Source organism: Phoca vitulina, unplaced genomic scaffold (assembly GCF_004348235.1).
Source record: "Phoca vitulina isolate PV1807 unplaced genomic scaffold, GSC_HSeal_1.0 scaffold59, whole genome shotgun sequence".
Classification (NCBI taxonomy): Eukaryota; Metazoa; Chordata; class Mammalia; order Carnivora; family Phocidae; genus Phoca; species Phoca vitulina.
The window spans coordinates 5,562,076-5,588,162 of record NW_022589762.1 but is presented as its reverse complement, the minus strand read 5'-3'; the positions used below and the strand labels follow the sequence as shown (position 1 = coordinate 5,588,162).

General features: G+C 40.9%; 1 protein-coding gene across 1 annotated transcript in view; it reads right to left on the bottom strand.

The window, feature by feature from the left end:
* DYRK4 (dual specificity tyrosine phosphorylation regulated kinase 4) overlaps positions 1-25,435 on the bottom strand; it is a 34,513-nt gene extending 9,078 nt beyond the window's left edge. Inside the window, exons 1-7 of the mRNA XM_032391054.1 lie at positions 25,303-25,435; positions 16,396-16,559; positions 13,129-13,265; positions 12,669-12,809; positions 10,670-10,808; positions 7,362-7,443; positions 4,626-4,798 (exon numbers count right to left, since the gene is read on the bottom strand). Coding sequence (XP_032246945.1) covers positions 4,626-4,798; positions 7,362-7,443; positions 10,670-10,808; positions 12,669-12,809; positions 13,129-13,265; positions 16,396-16,559; positions 25,303-25,420 — 954 coding nt within the window. The 5' untranslated portion in view covers positions 25,421-25,435. The remainder of the gene's footprint in view (positions 1-4,625; positions 4,799-7,361; positions 7,444-10,669; positions 10,809-12,668; positions 12,810-13,128; positions 13,266-16,395; positions 16,560-25,302) is intronic.
* Between the last annotated feature and the right edge of the window lie 652 nt (positions 25,436-26,087).

Here is a 26,087-nt window from a genome sequence, read left to right as displayed (position 1 = left end):
ATTTTCTCCTGTTTTGTCTAATTTAGCTCCATAATACGATGCCTTTAAGAATAATACATAATAAATAATCATACAATGAGTCTTGGTAAAGCTTTTTTATTGGAAAATATTCTTTCCAAAAAGTCAGGATAGTGAATGACTAATGACTGAACAATACATAGATTTGTATAGGTGTCATCTCTGGTTTTTAGATATTTCTGAGTACATTTGAAAGACTGGTATAACAGTTTCATTTTAAAATGTCACAAAAACAGACATATAGACCAATGGAACAGAATAGAGAGTCCATAGAGTTGGACCCTCAACTCTATGGTCAAATAACCTTCGACAAAGCAGGAAAAAATATGCAATGGAAAAAAAGACAGTCTCTTCAATAAATGGTGCTGGGAAAATTGGGCAGCTATATACAGAAGAATAAAACTTGACCATTCTCTAACACCATACACAAAGATAAACTCAAAATGGATGAAAGATCTCAATGTGAGACAGGAATCCATCAAAATCCTAGAGGAGAACATAGGCAGTAACCTCTTCGACATCAGCCACAGCAACTTCTTTCAAGATACATCTCCAAAGGCAAGTGAAACAAAAGCAAAAATGAACTTTTGGAACTTCATCAAGATAAAAAGCTTCTGCACAGCAAAGGAAACAGTCAACAAAACAAAGAGGCAACCCACAGAATGGGAGAAGATATTTGCAAATGACACTACAGACAAAGGGCTGATAGCCAAGATCTATAAAGAACTTCTCAAACTCAACACCCAAAAAACAAATAATCAAGTCAAAAAATGGGCAGAAGGCATGAACAGACACTTCTCCAAAGAAGACATACAAATGGCCAACAGACACATGAAAAAATGATCATCATCATTAGCCATCAGGGAAATTCAAATCAAAACCACACTGAGAGACCACCTTACACCAGTTAGAATGGCAAAAATTGACAAGGCAAGAAACAACAAATGTTGGAGAGGTTGTGGAGAAAGCGGAACCCTCTTACACTGTTGGTGGGAATGCAAGTTGGTACAGCCACTTTGGAAAACAGTGTGGAGGTGCCTCAAAAAATTAAAAATAGAGGTACCCTGTGACCCAGCAATTGCACTGCTGGGTATTTACCCCAAAGACACAGATATAGTGAAAAGAAGGGCCATATGCACCCCAATGTTCATAGCAGCAATGTCCGCAATAGCCAAACTGTGGAAAGAGCCGAGATGCCCTTCAACAGATGAATGGATAAAGAAGATGTGGTCCATATATACAATGGACTATTACTCAGCCATCAGAAAGGATGAATACCCAACTTTTACATCAACATGGATGGGACTGGAGGAGATTATGCTAAGTGAAATAAGTCAAGCAGAGAAAGTCAATTATCATATGGTTTCACTTATTTGTGGAACATAAGGAACAGCATGGAGGACATTAGGAGAAGGAAGGGAAAAATGAAGGGGGGAGATCGGAGGGGGAGATGAACCATGAGAGACTATGGACTCCGAGAAACAAACTGAGGGTTTTAGAGGGGAGGGAGTTGGGGGGATAGGTTAGCCCAGTGATGGTATTAAGGAGGGCATGTACTGCATGGAGCACTGGGTGTTATACGAAAACAATGAATCGTGGAACACTACATCAAAAACTAATGATGTAATGTATGGTGATTAATATAATAAAAAAAACCCAAAAAACTAATGATGTACTGTATGGTGATAACATAACATAATAAAATTAAATTAAATTAAAAAATAAAAAAATAAAAATAAAATGTCACTATTCTAGCAGAAAGAGAAATTAAGAAAATAATTGCACCAATATAATATCTAAGAATAAACTTAACCAAAGAAGTAAAAGAGCTGTACTCTGGAAACTCTAAAATACTGATGAAAGACATTGAAGATGACATAAACAAATGGAAAAATATTCCATGTTCATGGATTGGGAGAACAAATATTGTTAAAATGTCCATACTACCCAAAGCAATCTATAGATTTAATGAAATCCTTACCAAAATACAAACAGCATTTTTCACAGAATTAGAACAAATAATCCTAAATTTTGTATGTAACCACAAAAGACCCCAAATAGCCAAAGCAATCTTGAAAAAGAAGAACAAAACTGGAGGTATCACAATCCCAGATTTTAAGATATACTATAAAGGTGTAGTAATCAAAACAGTATAGTGCTAGTACAAAAATAGACACATAGATCAAAGGAACCAAATAGAAAGCCCAGAAATAAATCCATGACTATATGGTCAATTCATCTTTGATAAAAGAGGCAAGACTATGCAATGGAAAAAAGACAGGATTATACCAGTGAACAAAGACATTTGACTATGAACAAAGATCTAATCTCTCTCTCTCTGTCTCTCTCTCTATAGATGATAGATAGATGATGATAGATAGATGATAGATAGATAGATAGATAGATGATAGATAGATAAATATATATATATGTTAGTCTATCTAATTATCTGATCCCTATCTATCTATCTATCTATCTATCATCCACCTACCTACCTACCTACCTATACATCCATCCATCCCAAATTTCTATTTTCTAGATCGACTCCAACAGTGTTGGGAAAACTGGACAACAACATGTAAAAGAATGAAAATGGACCACTTTCTAACACCATACACAAAATAAACTCAAAGGGGATTAAACCTAATGTGAGACCTGAAACCATAAGAATCCTAGAAGAGAGCATAGGCAGTAATTTCTCTGACATCAGCCATAGCAACATTTTTCTAGATATGTCTCCTAAGGCAAGGGAAGTAAAAGCAAAAATAAACTGCTGAGACTACATCAAAATAAAATACTTTTTGCACAGCAAAGGAAACAATCAACAAAATTGAAAGACAACCTACCAAATGGGAAAAGGTATTTGTAAATGACATATCTAATTAAGTGTTAATATCCAAAATATATGAAAAATTTATACAACTCAACATCTAAAAAATAAATAATCCAATTAAGAATGGGCAGAGGACACAATTAGACATTTTTCCAAAGAAGACATCCAGATGGCCAACAGATACATGAAAAGATATTCAACATCACTCATCATCAGGGAAATGCAAATCAAATCCACAATGAGATATCACCTCACACCTGTCAGAATGGCTAAAGTAAAAAACACAAGAAACAACAAGTGCTGACAAGGATGTAGAGAAAAAGGAACTCTTATGCACTGCTGGAGGGAATGCAAACTGGTGCAGCCACTGTAGAAAACAGTATGGAGATTCCTCAAGAGATTAAAAATATAATTACCATATGATCCCATAATTCCACTACTGGACATTTACCCAAAGAATACAAAAGCACTAATTTCAAAAGATAAATGCACCCCTATGTTTATTGCAGCATTATTTACAATAGCCAAATTATGGAAGCAAAACAAATGTCCATCAATAGATGAATGGATAAAGATGTGGTACACACACACACACACACACATATACATATATATATATATAGAGAGAGAGAGAGAGATGTATATATATAAGAAGTTGTGGTGTATATATATATATATATATATATATATATATATGATGTGTGTGTGTATATATATATAAAGATGTGGTATATATGTATATATAGATGTGGTATATATATAATGGAATATTACTCATCTATAAAAAAGAATGAAATCTTGCTACTTGCAACAACATGGATGGATCTACAGAATATGATGCTAAGTGAAATGTTAGATAAACACAAATACCATACGGCTTCATTTATATTTGGAATTTAAAAAACAAAACAAATCAACAAAGATAAATGAGACAAACAAAAAAACAGACTCTTAACTATAGAGAACAAACAGATGGTTACCAGAAAGGAGGTGGGTGGAGGATGGGTGAACTAGGTGAATGGAATTAAGAGTACACTTATCAGGGTGCCTGGGTGGCTCAGTCGGTTAAGTGTCCAACTCTTGATTTCGGCTCAGGTTGTAATCTCAGGGTCATCAGATTGAACCCCACGTTGGGCTCTCTGCTGGGAATGGAACCTGCTTAAGATTCTTTCTTTCTCTCTCCCTCTGCCCCTCCCCATCCCACCCACCTTCGACTCATGCTCGAGAGTGCTCTCTCTCTCAAAAAAAGTAGAGTACACTTGTCATGTTGAGCACAAAATGTATAGAATTATTGAATCACTACATTGTACACCTGAAACTAATATAACACTGTATGTTAATTATACTGGAATTAAAATTTTTTAAATGATTAAAAAATAAACAAAAAGAAAAATGTCACTTTCATAATATGTTGGAAATTTCATCCTCTGCAATTTAATATATATATTTATATATATTTATATATATAAATATAAATAAATAAATATATATAATATATAATATTATATATAAATATATATGTTATATGTTATATATAATATATATTTATATATAATAATTTATATATTTATATATATAAATATATAATATTTATATATTTAATATAAAAATGTTAGATACCAACTCAAAAGTGTACAGAGGGGCACATAATTCCAAAAATACTTTTAGGGAACATCCAACAACAAAAAAGTATGCAGGCCACTGCCCGACAGCGACTGATGTAGCTCAGTGTTTGCATGCAAGCTAAGGATCCTGCGGCGGCCCTCCCCCTCACCTCCATGATGCAGGCCAGCTGCTCTACTTCATTCTCCCCAGGGAAGAGAGGGTAGCCTGTGTACAACTCAGCCATGATGCAGCCCAGGCTCCACATATCAATGGCCATGTTGTAGGGATGGCCCAGAATCACTTCTGGGGATCTATAGAACCGGCTTTGGATGTAGGTATATAATGTGGGGAAAGAAAGAGAACCATCAGGTAAAATCCTCCTCTCCAAAACACACTTCCTCAGGACACCTTCTCAAGGGAAGGTCGAGGATAACTAAGACTCCCCCACCACTTTTCACTCTCCAGGCTTTTCAGGGAGATGGAAACACAAGTGCTGACCAGCACTTCTTTTTTTTTTTTTTAAGATTTTATTTATTTATTTGAGAGAGAGAATGAGAGAGAGAGAGAGCATGAAAGGGGGGAGTCAGAGGGAGAAGCAGACTCCCTGCTGAGCAGGGAGCCCGATGCGGGACTCAATCCCAGGACTCCAGGATCATGACCTGAGCCAAAGGCAGTCGCTTAACCAACTGAGCCACCCAGGCGCCCTGATCAGCACTTCTGAGTCAAGTTACGTATATAATCTCATCAAATCTTCACAGCAACCTGATTATCATGTGGTGTTACTATCCTCACTTTATTGGTCAAGAACTCTAAAGTAGGCGTTCTAGGGAAAGATATTTAAGTTAGCCAAACTTTATGAAAAAGGAAACAGACTAATATAAAGCTAAATTTACAAACTATCACGTTAATTTGGGGTAGATGCCTTCTGAAAGTATTGTGATTTGGCAAGGGAAGAGGCATATTAAAATGGAAAAAGAAACATGCAAAATGCACACTCTTCTAACATGTATTCAATGTATTATGTGCATTGTGTTGTATAATGTAAAGAAGGAAGAGCCCACAAAATCTCAGCAGGTAAAGCTGTACAGAAGACAGTACTATGGGGAGCCTAGATTTTACAGAGGTGGGAGAAACGGGACACTACAGTTACTTCCACATGCTGACATTCTTTACCCAGATACTGGCAGGGCAAGGATTCTGTAGTCACTTGTCTGTTGTTTGAATTGTTTACAGTAAAAACATAACAATTTTGTGATTTAAAACAAAATAAAGATATAATAAAAATGACTTTTATACCCTGCCTACATCCAAAATGCTTTTGATGCACTTTGCAAAGTACATATATACACAGTGTAACTTTAAAAAATGGATTTAATGGACACTTCTATAATACTTAACATGTTGGGATGCCTGGATGGCTCAGTCAGTTAAGCATCTGCCTTTGGCTCAGGTCATGATCTCAGGGTCCTGGGACCCGGTCCTGCATTGGGCTCCTTGCTCAGCAGGGAGCCTGCTTCTCCCTCTGCCTGCCCCCTCTCTCTCTCTGACAAATAAATAAATAAAATATTTAAAAAAAAAATCCTTAACATGTGCCAGGCACTATTCCAAGTGCTTCATACAGAGCAACTCTCAGTCCTTATGACAATCCTGTGAAGCAGGTGCTATGATTGTCCCCATTTTAAAATGAGAAAACTGAGGCATACAAAGATTAAATAAATTATCAAGGTCACTCAGCTATGTGGCAGAGCTGGGATTTGAACTCAGGCTGTTCAAGTCTGGTATCCATAATCTATACTGCCTCGTGGTTAAAATAAAGATAAAGGGAAGTCAGAAGCTATATAAAGGGGGAAGTGACTATCTGAAGGCAAGGATAGGATCATTACAAATTCTGTTGGGAGCATGCTGGCAGCCAAGGCAAGAAAGAGGCTGCACAGCTTTCATGGCTGAGAAGAGTAAGCAAATGAGTACTTTGTGGGAGGCAGACTGTTTTCTAGCTGGAATTTCTTATGGGTTCCGTACATAAAGGATAACATGTGTCTTCGAAAGTAGTGCTGCAGAATATTTAGAAACAACCATCTAGTAGTCTTTTCTTTAGCCTCAGGAGGCTTCCTCTGACCCTCCCTGCCACCACGAAGGCTGGTCCCAAACCCCTCTTTGCTGTTGCCTTGATACGGTCTGTACGTATTTATAATCACTGCACCTGTCCTGTTACCTTTGTATCTTTGTTTCTTCCATTGAACTGTAAGCAATCAAAGCACAGGATGTGTTCGGTTTTTTGTTCCTATACCCAGAACGGTGACAAACACATACAAGATACTCAATTAAGTGTTTGTTAAATGGTACATGTTCTTGCCATCAAACTTGATAAAAGTCAAAGAAGAGGCACTTAAATCAAGTTCAGTGACAGTTGTACAAATGTACTCCAAGGCTGCTTTCTGGATTCTAGCCTGGAAAAAAATATAAAGTCTAGAGAGCTTAGGGCAGTGACTCCCAAACCTCAGAATGGCTGTGTGTTCTACAGTACAGACTGCTGGGATCTCCCCCAGATATTTAGATTCGGTACATCTGGGGTGAGGCCCTGGGAGCTGTAAATTTTCAGAGGCCTCTAGTAATTCAGATGCACACCTAGTTAGTTTTGGGAGCCAAGGCTCTGGGGTAATTTCAGATACAGAATTTAAGAGCTGTAAAGGACCTTTGTGGTATTTGAGTCCAATCTTCTCATTTTATAGATGAGGAGACTTAGGCTCAGAGAAGTGAAGCATCTTGTTCAAAATCACACCAGCAATTGCTGTGGCTGAGTCCAGACTAGAACCCAGGTGACCTCACATCGGAAGTGGTGTTTCATTCAGTAAGGGAAAGAAATCGCAATAGGAAAATTCAGACAAAGGGACCAGAACGTGCCTACCTTTCTGGTGTTCATAACAGCTTGATCCAAAGTCAATGACTTTAACAGAGACTTGGCCCTTTTGGTATAACACTATATTCTCCTAGAGAGAAGGAGAAAGTCAGACGTCAGTTTTAATAATGTTGCTCTACACACTCTATTTACCAGAATGCCTGCCATCCTCCAGGACCCAGTTCAAAATGTGACCAGTTCCAAGTTGGCCTCCTCCCACATCTCCAAACACCATGTTCTCCCCCCTCCTCTGACTTCCCATTCGATTTGTGGTCTGTACCTCTTGTTTGGACCCAGCATTTGCTGCTTTGCAGTATTTCCTTTGCATATATTTTGTCTCCTTTCCCATATAGAATGTGTAACTCCTGAACCCTATGGGTTTATTTTTATCTCCTTGGCACCAGACTCTATCTCTTGCTTGCCTAAGGTCTTAGAAATATCACTGACTGAATTTAATGTTTCCATTAAGTGCTCCCCCAACATACTGATATGTCAGTAATGGACCAAAAAAAGGCAATAATTTAATTTGAGTTGTGATTCTTTCGCTGACTTTGGGGAAAACGTGAAACCAGTGTCGCCGGAGAGTTGTGGTTAAGCAAGCAGAGCTCCTGGGCTCTCAGAGCATGAGGGTGTACTACCTAGGCCTGGAGTTTAAAGCCCCAGTCATGTTTTCACAGCTCTCAGTATCAAATGAATTGACTATTATGAATATCAGATGAATTAGTTCCTTACTGAGTCCTTAACTTTCTAGATATGACACAGCAGGCCTGGCCTGAAGCCTCCAGCATCACAAATTAAGAAAGTACAAATTTAGTCCATATACCTTTCCTAAAGAATATCTATATTAACTGGAAGAGTTCATTCAGCAAAAGTCGTTAAAAAGCAGACATTTCTAGTGTGTCTCCAGACCAGTGGAAAGGTTCCTTAACTAAATGGTGTAGGCCTTCCCATCATATTGACAGAAAAACTCTATAGTGGGGATGGATGCATCAGACCATCAGAGCTCACTGAAACTATCCTAACTCCTTGATTATTTTTTTTAATTTTAAATTCAATTAATTAACATATAGTGTATTATTAGTTTCCAGGGTAGAGTTCAGTGATTCATCAGTTGTATATAATACCCAGTGATCATTATATCAAGTGCCCTTCTTATTGTCCATCACCCAGTTACTGCATCCCCCCACCCACCTCCCCTCCAGCAACCCTCAGTTTGTTTCCTATGATTAAGAGTCTCTTATGCTTTTCTCCATCTCTAATTTTGTCTTGTTTTATTTTTCCCTCCCTTCCCCTATGCTCATCTGTTTTGTCTCTTAAATTCCACATATGAGTGAAATCGTATGATAATTGTCTTTCTCTGATTGACTTATTTCGCTTAGCATAATACCCTCTAGTTACATCCACGTCATTGCAAATGGCAAGACTTCATTTTTTTTGATGGCTGATATATATACCACATCTTCTTTATCCATTCATCTGTCAATGGACATCTGGGCTCTTTCCATTTTTGACTATTGCGGACATTGCCACTATAAACATTGGGGTGCAGGTGCCCCTTCAGATCACTACATTTGTATCTTTGAATAATTCCCTGATTCTTGATCTACACTCACCAAGCACTCTCCTGGTTGCATGCACACTTTTCTAGGGGCATATATACTTCAGTTTACTATTTCTCAAAGAAATCCATTATATCATGTGAATTTCCTTGCTTAGAGTCAGTCCCCTAAGCCCAAAAACCATGGATGTAGTGACTCTTTGAAGCTGCAAAGCTGAGGATTAGGAACTTGAATGTGGAGAATAAATCAATGTATCACCATTCTTGTGAGACTCTACCAGTAAACCCTGAGAGAACATCTCTATCTTGTCAATATTGGATTGTAAAAATATCCCAAATTTGCCCAATGAGTTACGGTTTTTTAAAAATTTTGTTTTGGTATGGAGGTTCCTCAAAAAGTTAAAAATAGAACCCCCCTACAATCCACTAATCACAATACTGGGTATTTACCCCCAAAATACAAAAACACTAATTCAAAGGGATGCATGCACCCCTATGTTTATAGCAGCATTATTTACAATAACCAAATTATGGAAGCAGCCCAAGAGTCCATCAGCTGATGATTGGATAAAGAAGAGGTGTACAATAGAATACTACTCAGCCAAAAAAAAAAAAAAAAAGAACGAAATCTTGCCATTTGCAACAACATGGATGGATCTAGAGAGTATAATGCTAAGGGAAATAAGTCAGTCAGATGAAGACAAATACCATATGATTTCACTCACATGTGGAATTTAAGAAACAAAACAAATGAGCAAGAAAAGAGAGAGAGAGAAACCAAGAAACAGACTCTTAACCATAGAGAACAAACTAATGGTTATCAGATGGGAAGTGGGTGGGGGGATAAGGGAAATAGGTGATGGGGATTAAAGAGCACACTTATCATGATGAGCACCAGGTATGGTATGGAAATGTTGAGTCACTATATTGTACACCTGAAACTGATATAACACTGTGTTAACTATACTGGAATTAAAATAAAAAACAATAAAAAAAATCGACTGTTTCAGGGAGGGTGAGGAGAAGGGAATGAGGAAAAGTTAAGGGATATTTGCATATCTGTGAGAATCATCTTGTTTTTGGAACCAGCTCCTGATTGAATATCTTCACACCCTTATACCTTTCCCCTAGCTACCTCTCTGTACTCCTCAAGCTTGCAATCATTAACTCTTCTAACAAGCATTTATTTGTTGCCTACCATTACTATTGCCAGGTACCATGACAGATCCTGGGAATAAAATGGTGAGAAGACAATGGTCCCTGACCTTGGGGGAGCTTGCAGTCAGTGGAAGATAAAGAAACCATCCCTACATAGCAACCAGGGCAATAATAGAGCTAGGTATAGAATACCAGCAGGACATGTGGGAAGGGCACATTCAGTTGGAGCAGAGGATTTGCTGTACCCTAGAACCAACTCAGAGTACAGTGCATAAACTCAGGATTTAGTACAGCAGTTCTCCATCTCTCTGCATAACATATGTCTCTGCACACCCCCAAGCCTTCTGTAGGAAAGCCCTCAGACCTTCCTGCTCCTGTCAGTCTTGATGATAAACTACATCTCTCTGCATTGCCCCGATATCTGTCCCTTAGTCTTCACCGAATCTCTCGTGGTTTATACAACATATAAACATAACTGCTTGGCTTCCACCCTGGAGCCTTGGTTATGATGGCTTCCCAGTTACCACCGGGAAACAGAATGGGGCAAACAATTTCTGAGGGTGGGAACCAGCTCCCCTGTCAGGACAGAGCTTGTACTCACAGGCTTGAGATCACAGTGAATGATTTTCTCTACATAAAGCATTTGCAAACACTTCAAAACAGAGAGGGTGAAGCGCCGAACTACTGACAGATTGAAGCCTTGAAAGCTATTATTCTTCATCAACTCATATAAGTTGATTCTGGAAAAGAGAGAGAGAAAGTGATGTGTATCAGTGCAGAAGGTATAATGCTGAGTTTGAACCTGCAAACAATCCCATATCACCTGGTTTCCCTCTGGTAGTAGGCAAACCGCAGACCAGGAGGCAGGGCTTTCAAATCCTATAAACTCAACCTTCCCCTTGATTCATGGTGGATCTGGTGTGAACTCCACTGTGCTGGGCTTTCAGATGTCCCCTTGTTTCTTATGTGGCAAGGTCATTAACCACTTTGTTACTCATGTGGGTGTTAAAACGTTGGGCCAAACTTCTGAAATATTCATAGTTTCTCAGGCCCTTGGAAGAGATCCAGGAAGTCCACCACCCAACCAAGTGGCCACCCCTGCCCCAAACTAACAAGGCTATCTAAAGACATATAAATGTTCCTGATAGGTAAGGCAACAAGAGAGTGGATAGATAGGGGCTGAGGCAAAATGGAGAAGCCCTACCCTATCTAAAGTGAGCCTGGATGCTTGGTTCCATCCAACTGTAGCCTTGCAGAAATGAGGGTTTACTCTTGCTAGATTATACCAAATTTTCTAAACAGGCAGAAGCCTGCACTATTGTATAAAAGCCTGCTATATTATGTGAAATCTGCTGACTTACAAATGTTGGAAACAAATGCAAAGCATTTTAACAAGAAAAATATATCTGTGAGCTGCCAGTTTGTGACTCTGCAAACCATAAGATGGGGAGAGGAGGGAAAGAAGGGGCACAACCCAGAAACATCTCCTTCCTGGTTTCTCCCAATCTTCCATTTCCAAGCCTTCTCTAACTCTGGAAGTATTTAGGAAGCTATTCGTTCTTGGGGAGTACAGGGGAGATGTGAAGCTCTAGCCTCATTCTGACTGGCTGTGTGACCCTGGGCAACTCCTAACCTCTCTGGTCTTTGGATTCACCCTCCGCACGCCTGTCCCCCCTCTCTTTTCAGAGCTTTTTTAAGTACAATGACATCTAACTGTGCAAATACTGTGAGTAATGGTCTAGAAAGGCAGCCTGGCTTGTTCATTTTGACAGAAGGAAGATAATTCGCCTCTGTATACTGGGAAGTGGACCACATTTTGTAGTCATCAGAGATGCTGAGAAGAGTATCAACCTTCCTTCTGATTCCAATTTAGCTGGTTCCTAGAATTTCACTAACAGCAATGGTGTCATGGGAGCACCAAGCTACCAGCTCAGTGAATCCCATAATACTGAGCCTCTGAGCATCTACCCTAATTATTCCCCTTTGCTAAACGCTTTCTGGGTTTCTGGTTTTGTTCAAATTATGGAAGATGGTCTTCTCAGAGAGAAAAGTAATCAAATTAGCATGTCCTTCCAATTATCACACCCTTCCAGCTCCAATATTCAGCTAGGTGATGCCAATCTATTTCAGTCAGGTTCTGCTTCCTGACCAAAAATACCTGCTCCTATCCCTATTTGCTCAAAATCAAAGTCCTTTCCCCACTGGGAACAGCTAGCTTCCTGTTCCCTTGGGTTCCAACCTCAGCACCACAGGATTATAAAGCCAGTGAGTGGGGACATGGTGGCAAAGGATAGTCCTTTTCAGTATATTTCAGTATCAATCTTGAGGGCAGAGGGCTTGAATTGGTTATGTCACCCAGTTTGGCACCCAGAACTTAGGCAGCACATCCTGAGTATGCTGGCAGGTGACAGGCATGACTGAGGGATGGGGTGAGATGGGCAGCTTTGGGCCCAGCTCCTTTGACTCCTTGGCCATCGTGTCCACTCTAGTCATTAAAAGCTCACATCTAGAAAAATCTAGTGTTCTGACCTCAAAATTTCTTTTCTGTCACCTTAAGCAATTTTTCAAAAGAAAATGAATTAAAAGAAAAAGCAGCTGACCCCAGGAGTTCAAAGGTGATGCAGAGATGATTGCGAAAATAGAAAAAGTCCTTCATGTGTACCACATTGTGGGTGTTGTCTTTGTCCTTCCTTCTGAGAGCTTCCAGGATCTTCAGCTCCACCAGGGCCTGGTGGTGAAATCTGAAGTGGTGGGGGAGTGGCAGGGAGGATAGGAAATGGGGACAGAATTCACAGTGTCATGTCATGCTACAGCAGTTAGCCCCTTTCTCCAGCCCCTCCCCATCACCCCAACAAGACTGTCCAGGGAGAGGGGGCAGAAAGCACTAAAAGCTTCATATTCTTGCTTCCTCTGTGCCCCATTGTGAAATTAGATAGAGAAAGAGGAAAAGGATGAGGAAGATCAAAGGAAAACGCAGAGTTAGGAAGGGTTGGCATTATGAAGGGGCCAGAATCACGCAGACCACCTCTCCCATGGCCTAGGCCATCTACCAAACCACACCTCTTCTTATTCCTGATGATTTTCAAGGCCACCAACTCATTGTTTTTGTGATCCAAGCACTTGGCCACCTGTCCAAAGGACCCTTTCCCGATCATCTCCAAAACCTCATAGCGGTAGGCAATGTGGTCATGCAGGACCTGCAGAAGCCAGACCAGGGTAAGGAACAGAGTCATAGGCTCTGGGGCTTCCCTGATAGTGGGGCCCCTGTGTCAGCCCATGGTTTACGCCTGGGGGAACTTTCTGAACTGCACCAGGTATTTGTGTAATTCCCATCCTCCTCTCATTGCTTAGGTTGTTGCTCGGATCCCAGGCTACCAAGGTGGTGCCAGGAAGGTCCCACAGGCTCTATCCATGTCAGGCAGTGCAAAGAACATTGGATGGTCTTTAGAAAACTTGGGTTCTAGGGACACCTGGGTGGCTCCGTCTGGTTAAGCGTCTGCCTTAGGCTCAGGTCATGATCAGGGTCCTGGGATCGAGTCCTGCATCAGGCTCCCTGCTCAGCGGGGAGTCTGCTTCTCCCTCTGCCTGCCGCTCCCCCTGCTTGTGCACACACACACACACACCCACTCTCTCTCTCTCTGTCTCTCTCTCTCTGACAAATAAGTAAATAAAATCTTTAAAAATTAAAAATTAAAAAAAAAGAAAACTTGGGTTCTAGTCCCAGCCCTGCTATTACCTCTAGTTTTCTGCTTATGTGGGAACCTGCAAAGTAAGAGGACTGAACAAAGTGGCTCTCAGGTCCCTTCCAGTTTGGATATTTCATAATTCTTGAATGCAGCTGAGCAGTAGCCTCAGTTTGGGGGAAGTTCTATTTCAGACCCCTGGTGTGTCTGTTCTGCCTCTTCCTGGTCAGATCTAGTTCTCCTCTTGACTTATCCAGATTTAATTCTAACTTGACAGTAAGCAGTACAGAACTCAAACCTTTCTCAACTAAGAAGAGAAGCATTTTCCAAGAGCCAGAATCACCCATTCCCTCCAAGGGCTGGAAACTAGAGAACAGGTATTTATTCAAAGCAACGGGAAATTTTTAATTAAAAAGACTTTATCTGCATATCTTCAGACAAGTCACTTACTAACTCTGAGCTGAGTGCTCTCATCTGTAACTGAAGATCCTGGATAAGAACCTCTAATGCCTTCCAGTTCTGAGAATCTCTGATTCCCAGTTTTGCACTCAGGAATTTGGGAGAGATGAAAGACATATGTTTGTATACAAGTCCTCAGGAAGTGTTTGTGATTCTGTGGTGGTAGTTCTTTCATATAGCAGGAATCAGGATCATGAATATGAACAGGTACAACTTTACTAATTGTGGAAGTGGATTGCCCTACTTGTACAGGTTTGTTATGACAATGTACAGGGAAAGGGCAATGGACAAGTTCTGCACATGTTGGCATAAAGGTATTTTGTACAGGTCACCAGTTTGGTTGTATCATAATTATTTATCTACATGTCAACTTTGACATTGATTGTCATTACTTGAGGCTAAGAACCAGGTTGTACTCATTTTTATATTTCCTTTTATATTTCCAGAGTCTAGCACATGCTCAAGCATATGATAGGTTCTCAAATAGGTATTCAATTAATGATCGCTGACAATAGAAATGAGAATGCAATTGTGCTGCTTGTTTGGGAATTTGGCACGCACTGGAATGCAATGAAGATGGAGATTCTGAGTATACAGTGAGCAAGCATCATCTACCTGCCTGCCTCCACCAGTAGCATAGCTCCCTAATATTTGAGACTGAGGAACTGAGTTCCAGTGAATTAACTTAAAGGTAGTGCTGACATCCCTGGGGAATTTCCCAGAGACTCTACACCCAGGTAGGGTTTGGGGTGGAGGAGCTGAGGATGTCTGGATGAATTGGAAGTAAGGTTTGTATTGGAGATACTTAACCAAGGATCCATTAACAGCCCACCCCTCTTTGAAACTTTATGTATGTTCAGGGTGCCTTTTCTGGAATAAGTACTTACAGCATATATCAGACTCCCAAAGGGATCCTTGGCCTAAAAATGTTGAGAACCAGGGCACTAGATTGAGGATTTGTGCCAGAAACTCTAAATCCTTCCTTCTCAGAGTGTGACCCAAGGACCAGCAGCATGGGCATTGCCTGGAAACTTTTGAAAAAGGCAAAAATCTCAGGGGCTCCGTCCCACACCTGCTGGATAAAAATCCACATTTTTAACAAGATCTCCAGGGGATTAGTGTGTATAGTAAACCTTGAGAAACACAGCTCTAAATACTCTTAAGAAATAATGTCTCTTTGGGGCACCTGGGTGGCTCAGTCAGTTAAGCAGCTGCCTTTGGCTCAGGTCATGATCTCAGGGTCCTGGGATCGAGCCCCACGTCGGGCTCCCTGCTCAGCAGGAAGTCTGCTTCTCCCTATCCCTCTGCCTGCCTTTCTGCTTACTTGTGCTCTCTATCTATCTCTCTGTCATATAAGTAAATAAAATCTTTAAAAAAAAAAAGAAATATGTCTCTTCTTTGAAGCCATCAAAGACCAATCTTTAAATATAACCAAGTTGTGAAGAAATGTCCAGAGGAGGAATTTCCCAGTAGCCTACTAACCTGGTAGACTAAGCATCACATATCTGGACATTTTCAGAAGTGGAAATTCCTTTCTGAAGCAAAAGAGACACTTTTCACTGCCCGGATTTTGCCTTCAGGCTGGTAAGAGGCACTGTCCTGGAGAACCCCAGATTACAATCAGAAGAGGAGAAGGAGAGATCCAGCTTTGCTAGGATCCATCTTTGGGAAATTGAAAGGAGTCAAGGACTAGGTGCCAGAGACTACAATGACAAGAACTTTTCTTGGTTGTGGAGAAATGGCATTTAAAATGAAATAGAAAAAGGTCCATGTATGGGCTTGTATGGAGGAGACAAAAAAGAGGATGTTGGGAAGACTGCATCTTATTCCATGAAGTATGGCCTTTCCAATGGGTGCAGAGCTATGCAGAAAAAAGAGCCTGTGGAAATTTGCCCAGGACACAAACCTGTTACTCCAAATACTCTTGGAGAAAAATCAGTACTCTGTTAGCAGAGTAGTTTGTATATTAATTGCAGTTTTCCCATTTTTAAACATGGCATTTCTTTGGTTTAGCAACTACTAGAATCCTTCAGGATGCCTAGTCTGAGATGTATTGGCACCAAATGCTATTAAAACACACACACACACACACACACACACACACACACACCTTTTTTTTTTTTCCTTTCCAGACTACTTCTTGTCCTTAAGCCCCAGGCCCCTGGAGTTACCTATTCCCCATCACCTTCATATAGGAGCCGTGTTCATCATCAAAACTTGTTTTGCTGAACTTCTCAGGAGTCATGTGGAGCTTCTCTGCTTCAAGCCCCAGGAACCACAGCTCTGTGTAGCCCAGAATTTCACTTTGCTCATATGAAGATAGCTGGTTCTTAAAAAACTTTAGGGCCTCTGTGTGAAAGACATTATAGTTGTTGGTTGAGGCAACATGGGGATTTACCCAGGGTCCTGATGATGACACCCCTTCTAGTTCATGAGACAGTCACTCCTTTCATCAACTAGGTGCCTTACTAAGGACCATGTGTCTTCAATCTCACAGGGTAGAAATGTAAAGGATAAATGTTAAGGTGTTGTACTATTTCAATACATCAGGAGGGAAACATAAGGAAGGGAAAGGAAGAATTTAGCCCTTTGCTAAAAGCTATGGGTTGCAGCAGCATTGGTAAAAATTTGAGGAGGAAAGCTAGTGTCAAGTAGTATGTAGTTACAGCAGCAGTTTCCAAGTTTGGGCCTACACAAATAGTTTATCCCAAGAGGGTTTGCAAACTATAATGTCTTCAAGGGCCAGGCAAGTAACTAAGTGCAACTTTAAAGGCCCAGGAGGTATTCCCACTCAAATCTGCAGCTCAGACTGCAAGGAAGGAACATGTGTTTGCTCTTCTCTACCCTTCTCTGGCCAGACCCCATCAGGTGTTTGGTGTTTGGTCTGGCAGCAGGTGGGGTGGGGTTCAAACTTTAAGGAGATAAACTGGAGAGTGCTGAGAGAGAGAGTCCTGGGGATTGGGGGTGGGAGGGGAAGGCACCACATTATTTGACAAACTGCTGAAGAGTTGGAGAAGGAACTGCCAGAAGGAAAAAAGACATGAGAGACAAGACCTGTGTGAAGGGCAGTCATGTGAAAGCTGAATAAGGCATATTCTTAGCCCAGAAGATAGAACCAAGACCTAAGAGAGCAAGGAAGGAGATATGAGCTCTTTAAAGGCAGAACTAACTCAAGACTGAAGTGATTGCCTTGTGGGTGGTTCCTAAGATTGTTTAAGAAGAGGAAGGACAACAATTTCAAAGCTGTGGGTAAAGAGCTCTAAGTGTCAGATAATGTTGGCACAGTGGGTGTTGGTTCTCTTTCTTTGAATTCGAATAGGGGATGAATCTCTGAACCTTGTGAGGAGTTGGGCTCCTGGCCAAAAACTTATGTGTGATCTTTCAGGCCCAACCATAGGTAATTACAAAGACTTCCTGGCAGGGCTCATGGGGAAACTGCCATCCCCACACCAGCATTGGTGCAGAGCCAGTACATGAACTCTCTGAAAAGTTGCTCAAGGGCTCAGGTTCCCCTGGGCAGCCATGCACATATACACATCTACATTTCTAACCCAGAAGCCCCTATTCAGATGCTTTCCTCAGGTATTTCTGACAAGACCTCCTTATCAAGAGGAAGAAGTGAGACATCAAGACACTTGCCCTACTCTGACTCAGTACTCAGTACATTTCCACTCCTAGCTCTTCCCCTCTACTTCTCCCTCCCCCTCCTGCATAAAATGACAGGAAGCAGGGGGGCGGAGCAAGATGGTGGAGGAGTAGGAGATCTGGATTTCATCTGGTCTCAGGAATTCAGCTGGATAGGGATCAAACTATTCTGAACACCTACAAACTCAACAGGAGATCAAAGAAAAGAATAGCAACAACTCTCTGAACAGAAAAGCGACAACTTTCTGGAAGGTAGGACGTGTGGAGAAGTGAATCCGAGACAATATTCAGGAGGATAGACGGTGGGGGAGGGGGCCTCCATCGGCCACTTCTGGCAAGTGATAGAGCCACGGAGCACAAAATCGGAACTTTTAGAAGTCGGCTCCGCTGAGGGACATCGCTCCAGTGGCTAAGCAGGGCGTGGAACCCTCATGGGACAGTGTGGTCTCAGGACCCTCGGGGTCACAGAAAGACCAGGGGTGCCTGAGTGCGGCAGAGCTCCCAGGGATCAGAGCGGGGAAGCCGGCTGCAGAGACAGAGCCAAGGCACGGGCTCTCAGCTCGGGGTTGCCATAAACCGTGATCCACAGCACAGTCGGGCCACTGCTCCTCCAGCAGGGACCCAACAAGCAGCAGATCCGGGGAGACTCCCCTTCCTCCCCTGGGAGGAGCAGCACGGGAGTGCACCGCAGGGATCTGCTGGGTTTGGAGACCACACGGGGTCGGGTGACAGAGATAGAAATGCTCGGTCACAGGCCGGGTGAGCACAGAGTGCAGCCAGAGACCAGGGAGACGGGAGTGACTGACTGCTTTTCTCTGGGGGCGCACTGAGGAGTGGGGCCCCAAGTTCTCGGCTCCGCCAGGGCGGCGATTGGGAGGCCACCATTTTCACTCTTGTCCTCCAAAGCTGTATGGAAAGCTTGCAGGGAACAAAAGCTCCCAAGAGCAAACCTGAGCAGATTACTCAGCCCGGACCAGCAAGGGTGGGACAATTCCACCTCCGGCAAAGACATTTGGGAACCACGGCAACAGGCCCCTCCCCAAGAAGATCAGCGAGAACAGCCAGCCAAGACCAAGTTTACCGATCAATGAGAATGGCGGAACTCCAGCGCTAGGGGAATAATGCACATAGAATCCATGGCTTTTTTACCATGATTCTTTAGTCTTTCAAAGTTAATTTTTTTTTAACTGTTTTTTTTTGTTTGGAATTTTTCTTTTTCCCTCTTTCAACCAACATCTTATCAATCCCTTTTTAAAAAAACATTTTTATTTTTCATTTTTAGAGTCATATTCTCTCCCTTCATAGTAGTTACCCTTATTTTTGGCATATATATACATAAATTGTTCTCTCTTTAAAATTTTGAGATAGTTTCTTCTAACAGATCAAAATATACCCTAAATCTCTAGTGTATGGTTTTGTTCTACTCTCCTGCCTGATCACATTCTCTCCCTTTCTTTTTCTTTTTTTTAAAATCCTCTTCTTTCTTTTTTCAACCAACTTCTTATCAATTCCTTTTATAAAACTTTTTATAATTTTCATCTTTACAGTCATATTCCATCCCTTCATCATATCAACCCTTATTTTTGTACATATATAAGTTTTTCTTTCTTTAAAATTTTGGGACGCACTTTCTTCTAACAGACCAAAATGCACCCAAAATCTAGTGTGTGGCACTGATCTATGCACCAGCCTGATCATATTTGATCACATTCTGTTTTTTGTTTGTTTTGTTCTGTTTTTGTTTGTTTTTATCTTTTTCTTTTTCTTTTTTTCTTTTTCTTTTTTCTTTCTTTCCCTTTCTTTTCCCCTGGCTTCAGGTCTTTTCTGATTTCTTTAGAGTATATTTTCTGGGGATGTTGTTACCCTGTTAGCATTGTGTTCTCTCATTAATCTATTCTCCTCTGGACAAAATGACAAGATGGAAAAAATCACCTCAACAAAAAGAACAAGAGGTAGTACCGACTGCCAGGGACCTACTCAATACGGACATTAGTACGATGTTGGATCTAGAGTTCAGAATCATCACTTTAAAGATACTAGCTGGGCTTGAAAAAACCATGAAAGTTATTAGAGAAACCCTTTCTGGAGAAATAAAAGAACTAAAATCTAACCAAGTTGAAATCAAAAAGGCTATTAATGAGGTGCAATAAAAACGGGGGCGCTAACTGCTAGGATAAATGAGGCAGAAGAGAGAATCACTGATATAGAAGACCAAATGATGGAAAATAAAGAAGCTGAGAAAAAGATAAACAACTACTGGATAACGAGGGCAGAATTCGAGAGATAGGTGATACCATAAGACGAAACAACATTAGAATAATTGGGATCCCAGAAAAAGAAGAAAGAGAGAGAGGGGCAGAAGGTATATTGGAGCAAATTATAGCAGAGAACTTCCTAATTTGGGGCAGGAAACAGGCATCAAAATCCAGGATGCACAGAGAACCCCTCTCAAAATCAATAAAAATAGGTCAACACCCGACATCTAATAGTAAAACTTACGAGTCTCAGAGACAAAGAGAAAATCCTGAAAGCAGCTCGGGAGAAGAGATCTGTAACCTACAATGGTAGAAATATTAGATTGACAACAGACCTATCCACAGAGACCTGGCAGGCCAGAAAGGACTGACATGATATATTCAGAGCACTAAATGAGAAAAATATGCAGCCAAGAATACTATATCCAGCTAGGCTGTCATTGAAAATAGAACAAGATGAAAAGCTTCCAGGACAAACAAAAACTAAAGGAATTTGCAAACACGAAACTAGCCCTATAAGAAATATTGAAAGGGGTTCTCTAAGCAAAGAGAGAGCCTAAAAGCAACATAGACCAGACGGGAACACAGACAATATACAGTAACAGTCACCTTCCAGGCAATACAATGGCACTAAATTCATATCTTTCAATAGTTACCCTGAATGTAAATGGGCTAAATGTCCCAATCAAAAGACACAGGCTATCAGATTGGATTAAAAAAACAAGACCCATCAATATGCTGTCTGCAAGAGACTCATTTTAGACCCAAAGACACCCCCAGATTGAAAGCGAGGGGGTGGAAAAGCATTTACCATGCTAATGGACACCAAAAGAAAGCTGGGGTGGCAATCCTTATATCAGGCAAATTAGATTTTAAACCAAAGACTGTAATAAGAGATGAGGAAGGACACTATATCCTACTTAAAGGGTCTATCCAACAAGAAGATCTAACAATTGTAAATATCTATGCCCTAACATGGGAGCAGCCAATTATATAAGCCAATTAATAACAAAATCAAAGAAACACATTGACAACAATACAATAATAGTGGGGGACTTTAACACCCCCCTCACTGAAATGGACAGGTCATCTAAGCAAAAGATCAACAAGGAAATAAAGACTTTAAATGACACACTGGACCAAATGGAGTTCACAGACATATTCAGAACATTCCATCCCAAAGCCACGGAATACACATTCTTCTCTAGTGCCCATGGAACATTCTCCAGAATAGATCACATCCTAGGCCACAAATCAGGTCTCAACTGGTACCAAAAGATTGGGATCATTCCCTGCATATTTTCAGACCACAATGCTTTGAAACTAGAACTCAATCATGAGAGGAAAGTCGGAAAGAACTCAAATACATGGAGGCTGAAGAGCATCCTACTAAAGAATGAATGGGTCAACCAGGAAATTAAAGAAGAATTTAAAAAATTCATGGAAACCAATGAAAATGAAAACACAAGTGTTCAAAATCTTTGGGATGCAGCAAAGGCAGTCCTAAGAGGAAAGTATATAGCAATACAAGCCTTTCTCAAGAAACAAGAAAGGTCTCAAAGACACAACCTAACCCTACACCTAAAGGAGCTGGAGAAAGAACAGCAAAGAAAGCCTAAACCCAGCAGGAGAAGAGAAATAATAAAGATCAGAGCAGAAATCAATGAAATAGAAACCAAAAGAACAGTAGAACAGATCAGCAAAACTAAGAGCTGGTTCTTTGAAAGAATGAACAAGATTGATAAACCCCTGGCCAGACTTATCAAAAAAAAAAAAGAGAGAAATGACCCAAATCAACAAAATCATGAATGAAAGAGGAGAGATCACAGCCAACACCAAAGAAATACAAACAATTATAAGAACATATTATGAGCAACTCTATGCCAGCAAATTAGATAACCTGGAAGAAATGGATGCATTCCTAGAGATGTATCAACTACCAAAACTGAACCAGGAAGAAACAGAAGACCTGAACAGATCTATAACCACTAAGGAAATTGAAGCAGTCATCAAAAACCTCCCAACAAACAAAAGCCCAGGGCCAGATGGCTTCTCAGGGGAATTCTACCAAACATTTCAAGAAGAATTAATACCTGTTCCAAAAAATAGAAATGGAAGGAAAACCTCCAAACTCGTTTTATGAGGCCACCATTACCTTGATCCCAAACCAGACAAAGACCCCATCAAAAAGGAGAATTACAGACCAATATCCTTGATGAACATGGCTGCAAAAATTCTCACCAAAATACTAGCCAATAGGATCCAACAGTACATTAAAAGGATTATTCACCACGACCAAGTGGGATTTATCCCTGGGCTGCAAGGTTGGTTCAACATGCACATATCAATCAACATGATACAATACATTAACAAAAGAAAGAACAAGAATCATATGATCCTCTCAATAGATGCAGAAAAAGCATTTGACAAAGTACAGCATCCTTTCTTGATCAAAACTGTTCAGAGTATAGGGATAGAGGGTACATACCTCAATATCATAAAAGCCATCTATGAAAAACCCACAGCGAATATCATTCTCAATGGGGAAAAACTGACAGCTTTCCCCCTAAGGTCAGGAACGCAGCAGGGATGTCCACTATCACCACGGCTATTCAACATAGTATTAGAAGTCCTAGCCACAGCAATCAGACAACAAAAGGAAATAAAAGGCATCCAAATCGGCAAAGAAGAAGTCAAACTCTCACTCTGCAGATGATATGATACTTTATGTGGAAAACCCAAAAGGCTCCACCCCAAAACTGCTAGAACTCATACAGGAATTCAGTCAAGTGGCAGGATATAAAATCAATGCACAGAAATCAGTGGCATTCCTATACACCAACAACAAGACAGAAGAAAGAGAAATTAAGGAGTCGATCCCATTTACACTTGCACCCAAAACCATAAGATACCTAGGAATAAATCTAACCAAAGAGGCAAAGGATCTGTACTCAGAAAACTATAAAATACTCATGAAAGAAATTGAGGAAGACACAAAGAAATGGAAAAACGTTCCATGCTCATGGATTGGAAGAACCAATATTGTGAAGATGTCAATGCTACCTATAGGAATCTACACATTCAATGCAATCCCCATCAAAATACCATCCACTTTTTTCAAAGAAATGGAACAAATAATCCTAAAATTTGTATGGAACCAGAAAAGACCCCGAATAGCCAGAGGAATGTTGAAAAAGAAAAACAAAGCTGGCGGCATCACAATTCCGGACTTCCAGCTCTATTACAAAGCTGTCATCATCAAGACAGTATGGTACTGGCACAAAAACAGACACAGAGATCAATGGAACAGAACAGAGAGGTCAGAAATGGACCCTCAACTCTATGGTCAACTCATCTTTGACAAAGCAGGAAAGAATGTCCAATGGCAAAAAGACAGTCTCTTCAACAAATGGTGTTGGGAAAATTGGACAGCCACATGCAGAAGAATGACACTGGACCATTGCCTTACACCACACACACAAATAGACTCCAAATGGTTGAAAGACCTAAATGTGAGACAGGAGTCCATCAAAATCCTAAAGGAGAACACAGGCAGCAACCTTCGACCTCAGCCGCAGCAACTTCTTCCTAGAAACATCGCCAAAGGCAAGGGAAGCAAGGGCAAAAATGAACTATTGGGACTTCATCAAGATAAAAAGTTTTTGCACAGCAAAAGAAACAGTCAAAACCAAAAGACAACCGACAGAATGGGAGAAGATATTTGCAAATGACATATCAGATAAAGGGCTAGTATCCAAAATCTATAAAGAACTTATCAAACTCAACGCCCAAAGAACAAATGATCCAATCAAGAAATGGGCAGAAGACATGAACAGACATTTTTCCAAAGAAGACATCCAAACGGCCAACAGACACATGAAAAAGTGCTCAACGTCGCTTGGCATCAGGGAAATCCAAATCAAAACCTCAATGAGATACCACCTCACACCAGTCAGAATGGCTAAAATTAACAAGTCAGGAAATGACAGATGTTGGCGGGGATGCGGAGAAAGGGGAACCCTCCTACACTGTTGGGAATGCAAGCTGGTGCAAACACTCTGGGAAACAGTATGGAGGTTCCTCAAAAAGTGGAAAATAGAGGTACCATACGATCCAGCAATTGCACTACTGGGTATTTACCCGAAAGATACAAATGTAGGGATCCGAAGGGGTACGTGCACCCTGATGTTTATAGCAGCAATGTCCACAATAGCCAAACTGGAAAGAGCCAAGATGTCCATCGACAGATGAATGGATAAAGAAGATGTGGTATATATATATATATATATACAATGGAATATTATGCAGCCATCAAAAGGAATGAAATCTTGCCATTTGCAGGGACATGGATGGAACTGGAGGGTGTTATGCTGAGCGAAATAAGTCAATCAGAGAAAGACATGTATCATATGACCTCACTGATATGAGGAATTCTTAATCTCAGGAAATAAACTGAGGGTTGCTGGAGGGGGTGGTGGGGTGGGAGAGATGGGGTGGCTGGGTGATAGACACTGGGGAGGGTATGTGCTATGGTGAGCGCTGTGAATTGTGCAAGACTGTTGAATCACAGATCTGTACCTCTGAAACAAATAATGCAATATATGTTAAGAAAAAAAAAAGATAGCAGGAGGGGAAGAATGAAGGGGGGGAAATCAGAGGGGGAGACAAACCATGAGAGACGATGGACTCTGAAAAACAAACTGAGGGTTCTAGAGGGGAGGGGGGTGGGAGGATGGCTTAGCCTGGTCATGGGTATTAAAGAGGGCACATTCTGCATGGAGCATGGGTGTTATGCACAAACAATAAATCATGGAACACTACATCAAAACCTTATGATGTAATGTATGGTGATTAACATAACAATAAAAAATTTTTTTAAAAAATGACAGGAAGCTTGTTCAGCTCCCTAGGCAGTGAGCTCTGCCTGAGCTCATACACGTCTGACCTGGACTGGTGCCAGTCCCCAGGGAAAATGGAACACTGGGGAGTCAGTGTTTTCCCCTATTTATCCTCTTCCTTATACTATCACAGTAAGTGATGAGATGCTTACTGTTACTTTCACTTTGGCTTGTTGCCTTAGTTGACTTCTCTAACACCTGGCAGCTTAGTCCTCTTTGGTTCAGCTCAGCTCATGACATCTTGACCATCTAGAACCAGCCCCACTAAACACTGCTACTTCCCAAAAGGCATACCTGCTGCCGTCAGAGGCACCTTGTGCTTTCTTGGTGGTTTCTCCTCTGGCTTGGGATCTTCGGTTGTAATGCTTGAATGAAAAGGCATCTCTGAAGCCTGGAGCTCAGAGGCTGGCATCTGACTGTGACTTTGATTCTCCTGTCCAGACAAAGAGACTTGAAATAAAGGACTGCTTAGACTTTTGGGTGTCACGAACCATTGATCAGACCAACACCCACCTCCAGAGAGATTCTTCTCCTACCTTTCCAGGGAGAAAAATGATAATTATCAGACATTAGGTTTTCTCAGTCTGCCTCTCAAAGGAAGTATCTGTCTAACTCACATTATTCTCTGTGAAGCCTGTGCACAGTGCCTTATGCAGTTGACAACCCCAGTGACATCTTGCTCCGGGAAGAAATGGGAACAGTTTTTTTATTACTGCTCTTGAGAAGGTCATTTCCTAACTAGATAAAGTGATTTGCCCAAGGGCACAAACCCTTGAACTTATGTGTCTATAATACCTCTTTAACTTGGCACTTTTCTATGTTATCTCTTTTGGTCCTTACACAAAAAAGAGTAGGGGACACTGGATGAAAACAAGCATTTCATATGCTTCTACTATTTATATATGACACTTCATTCTTCTTTTCCTCAATGAATTCTAATGACAACCCTATGGAGAGCCCATTTTGTAGATAAAAGAAAGTCAGTGATTTATTTGCTAAGGTTTACATTCACTGTAAAGAGTGAGAACAGGACAAGAACCCAACTCTTCAGGTGACATTGTGTTTTTCCCACCATCTTG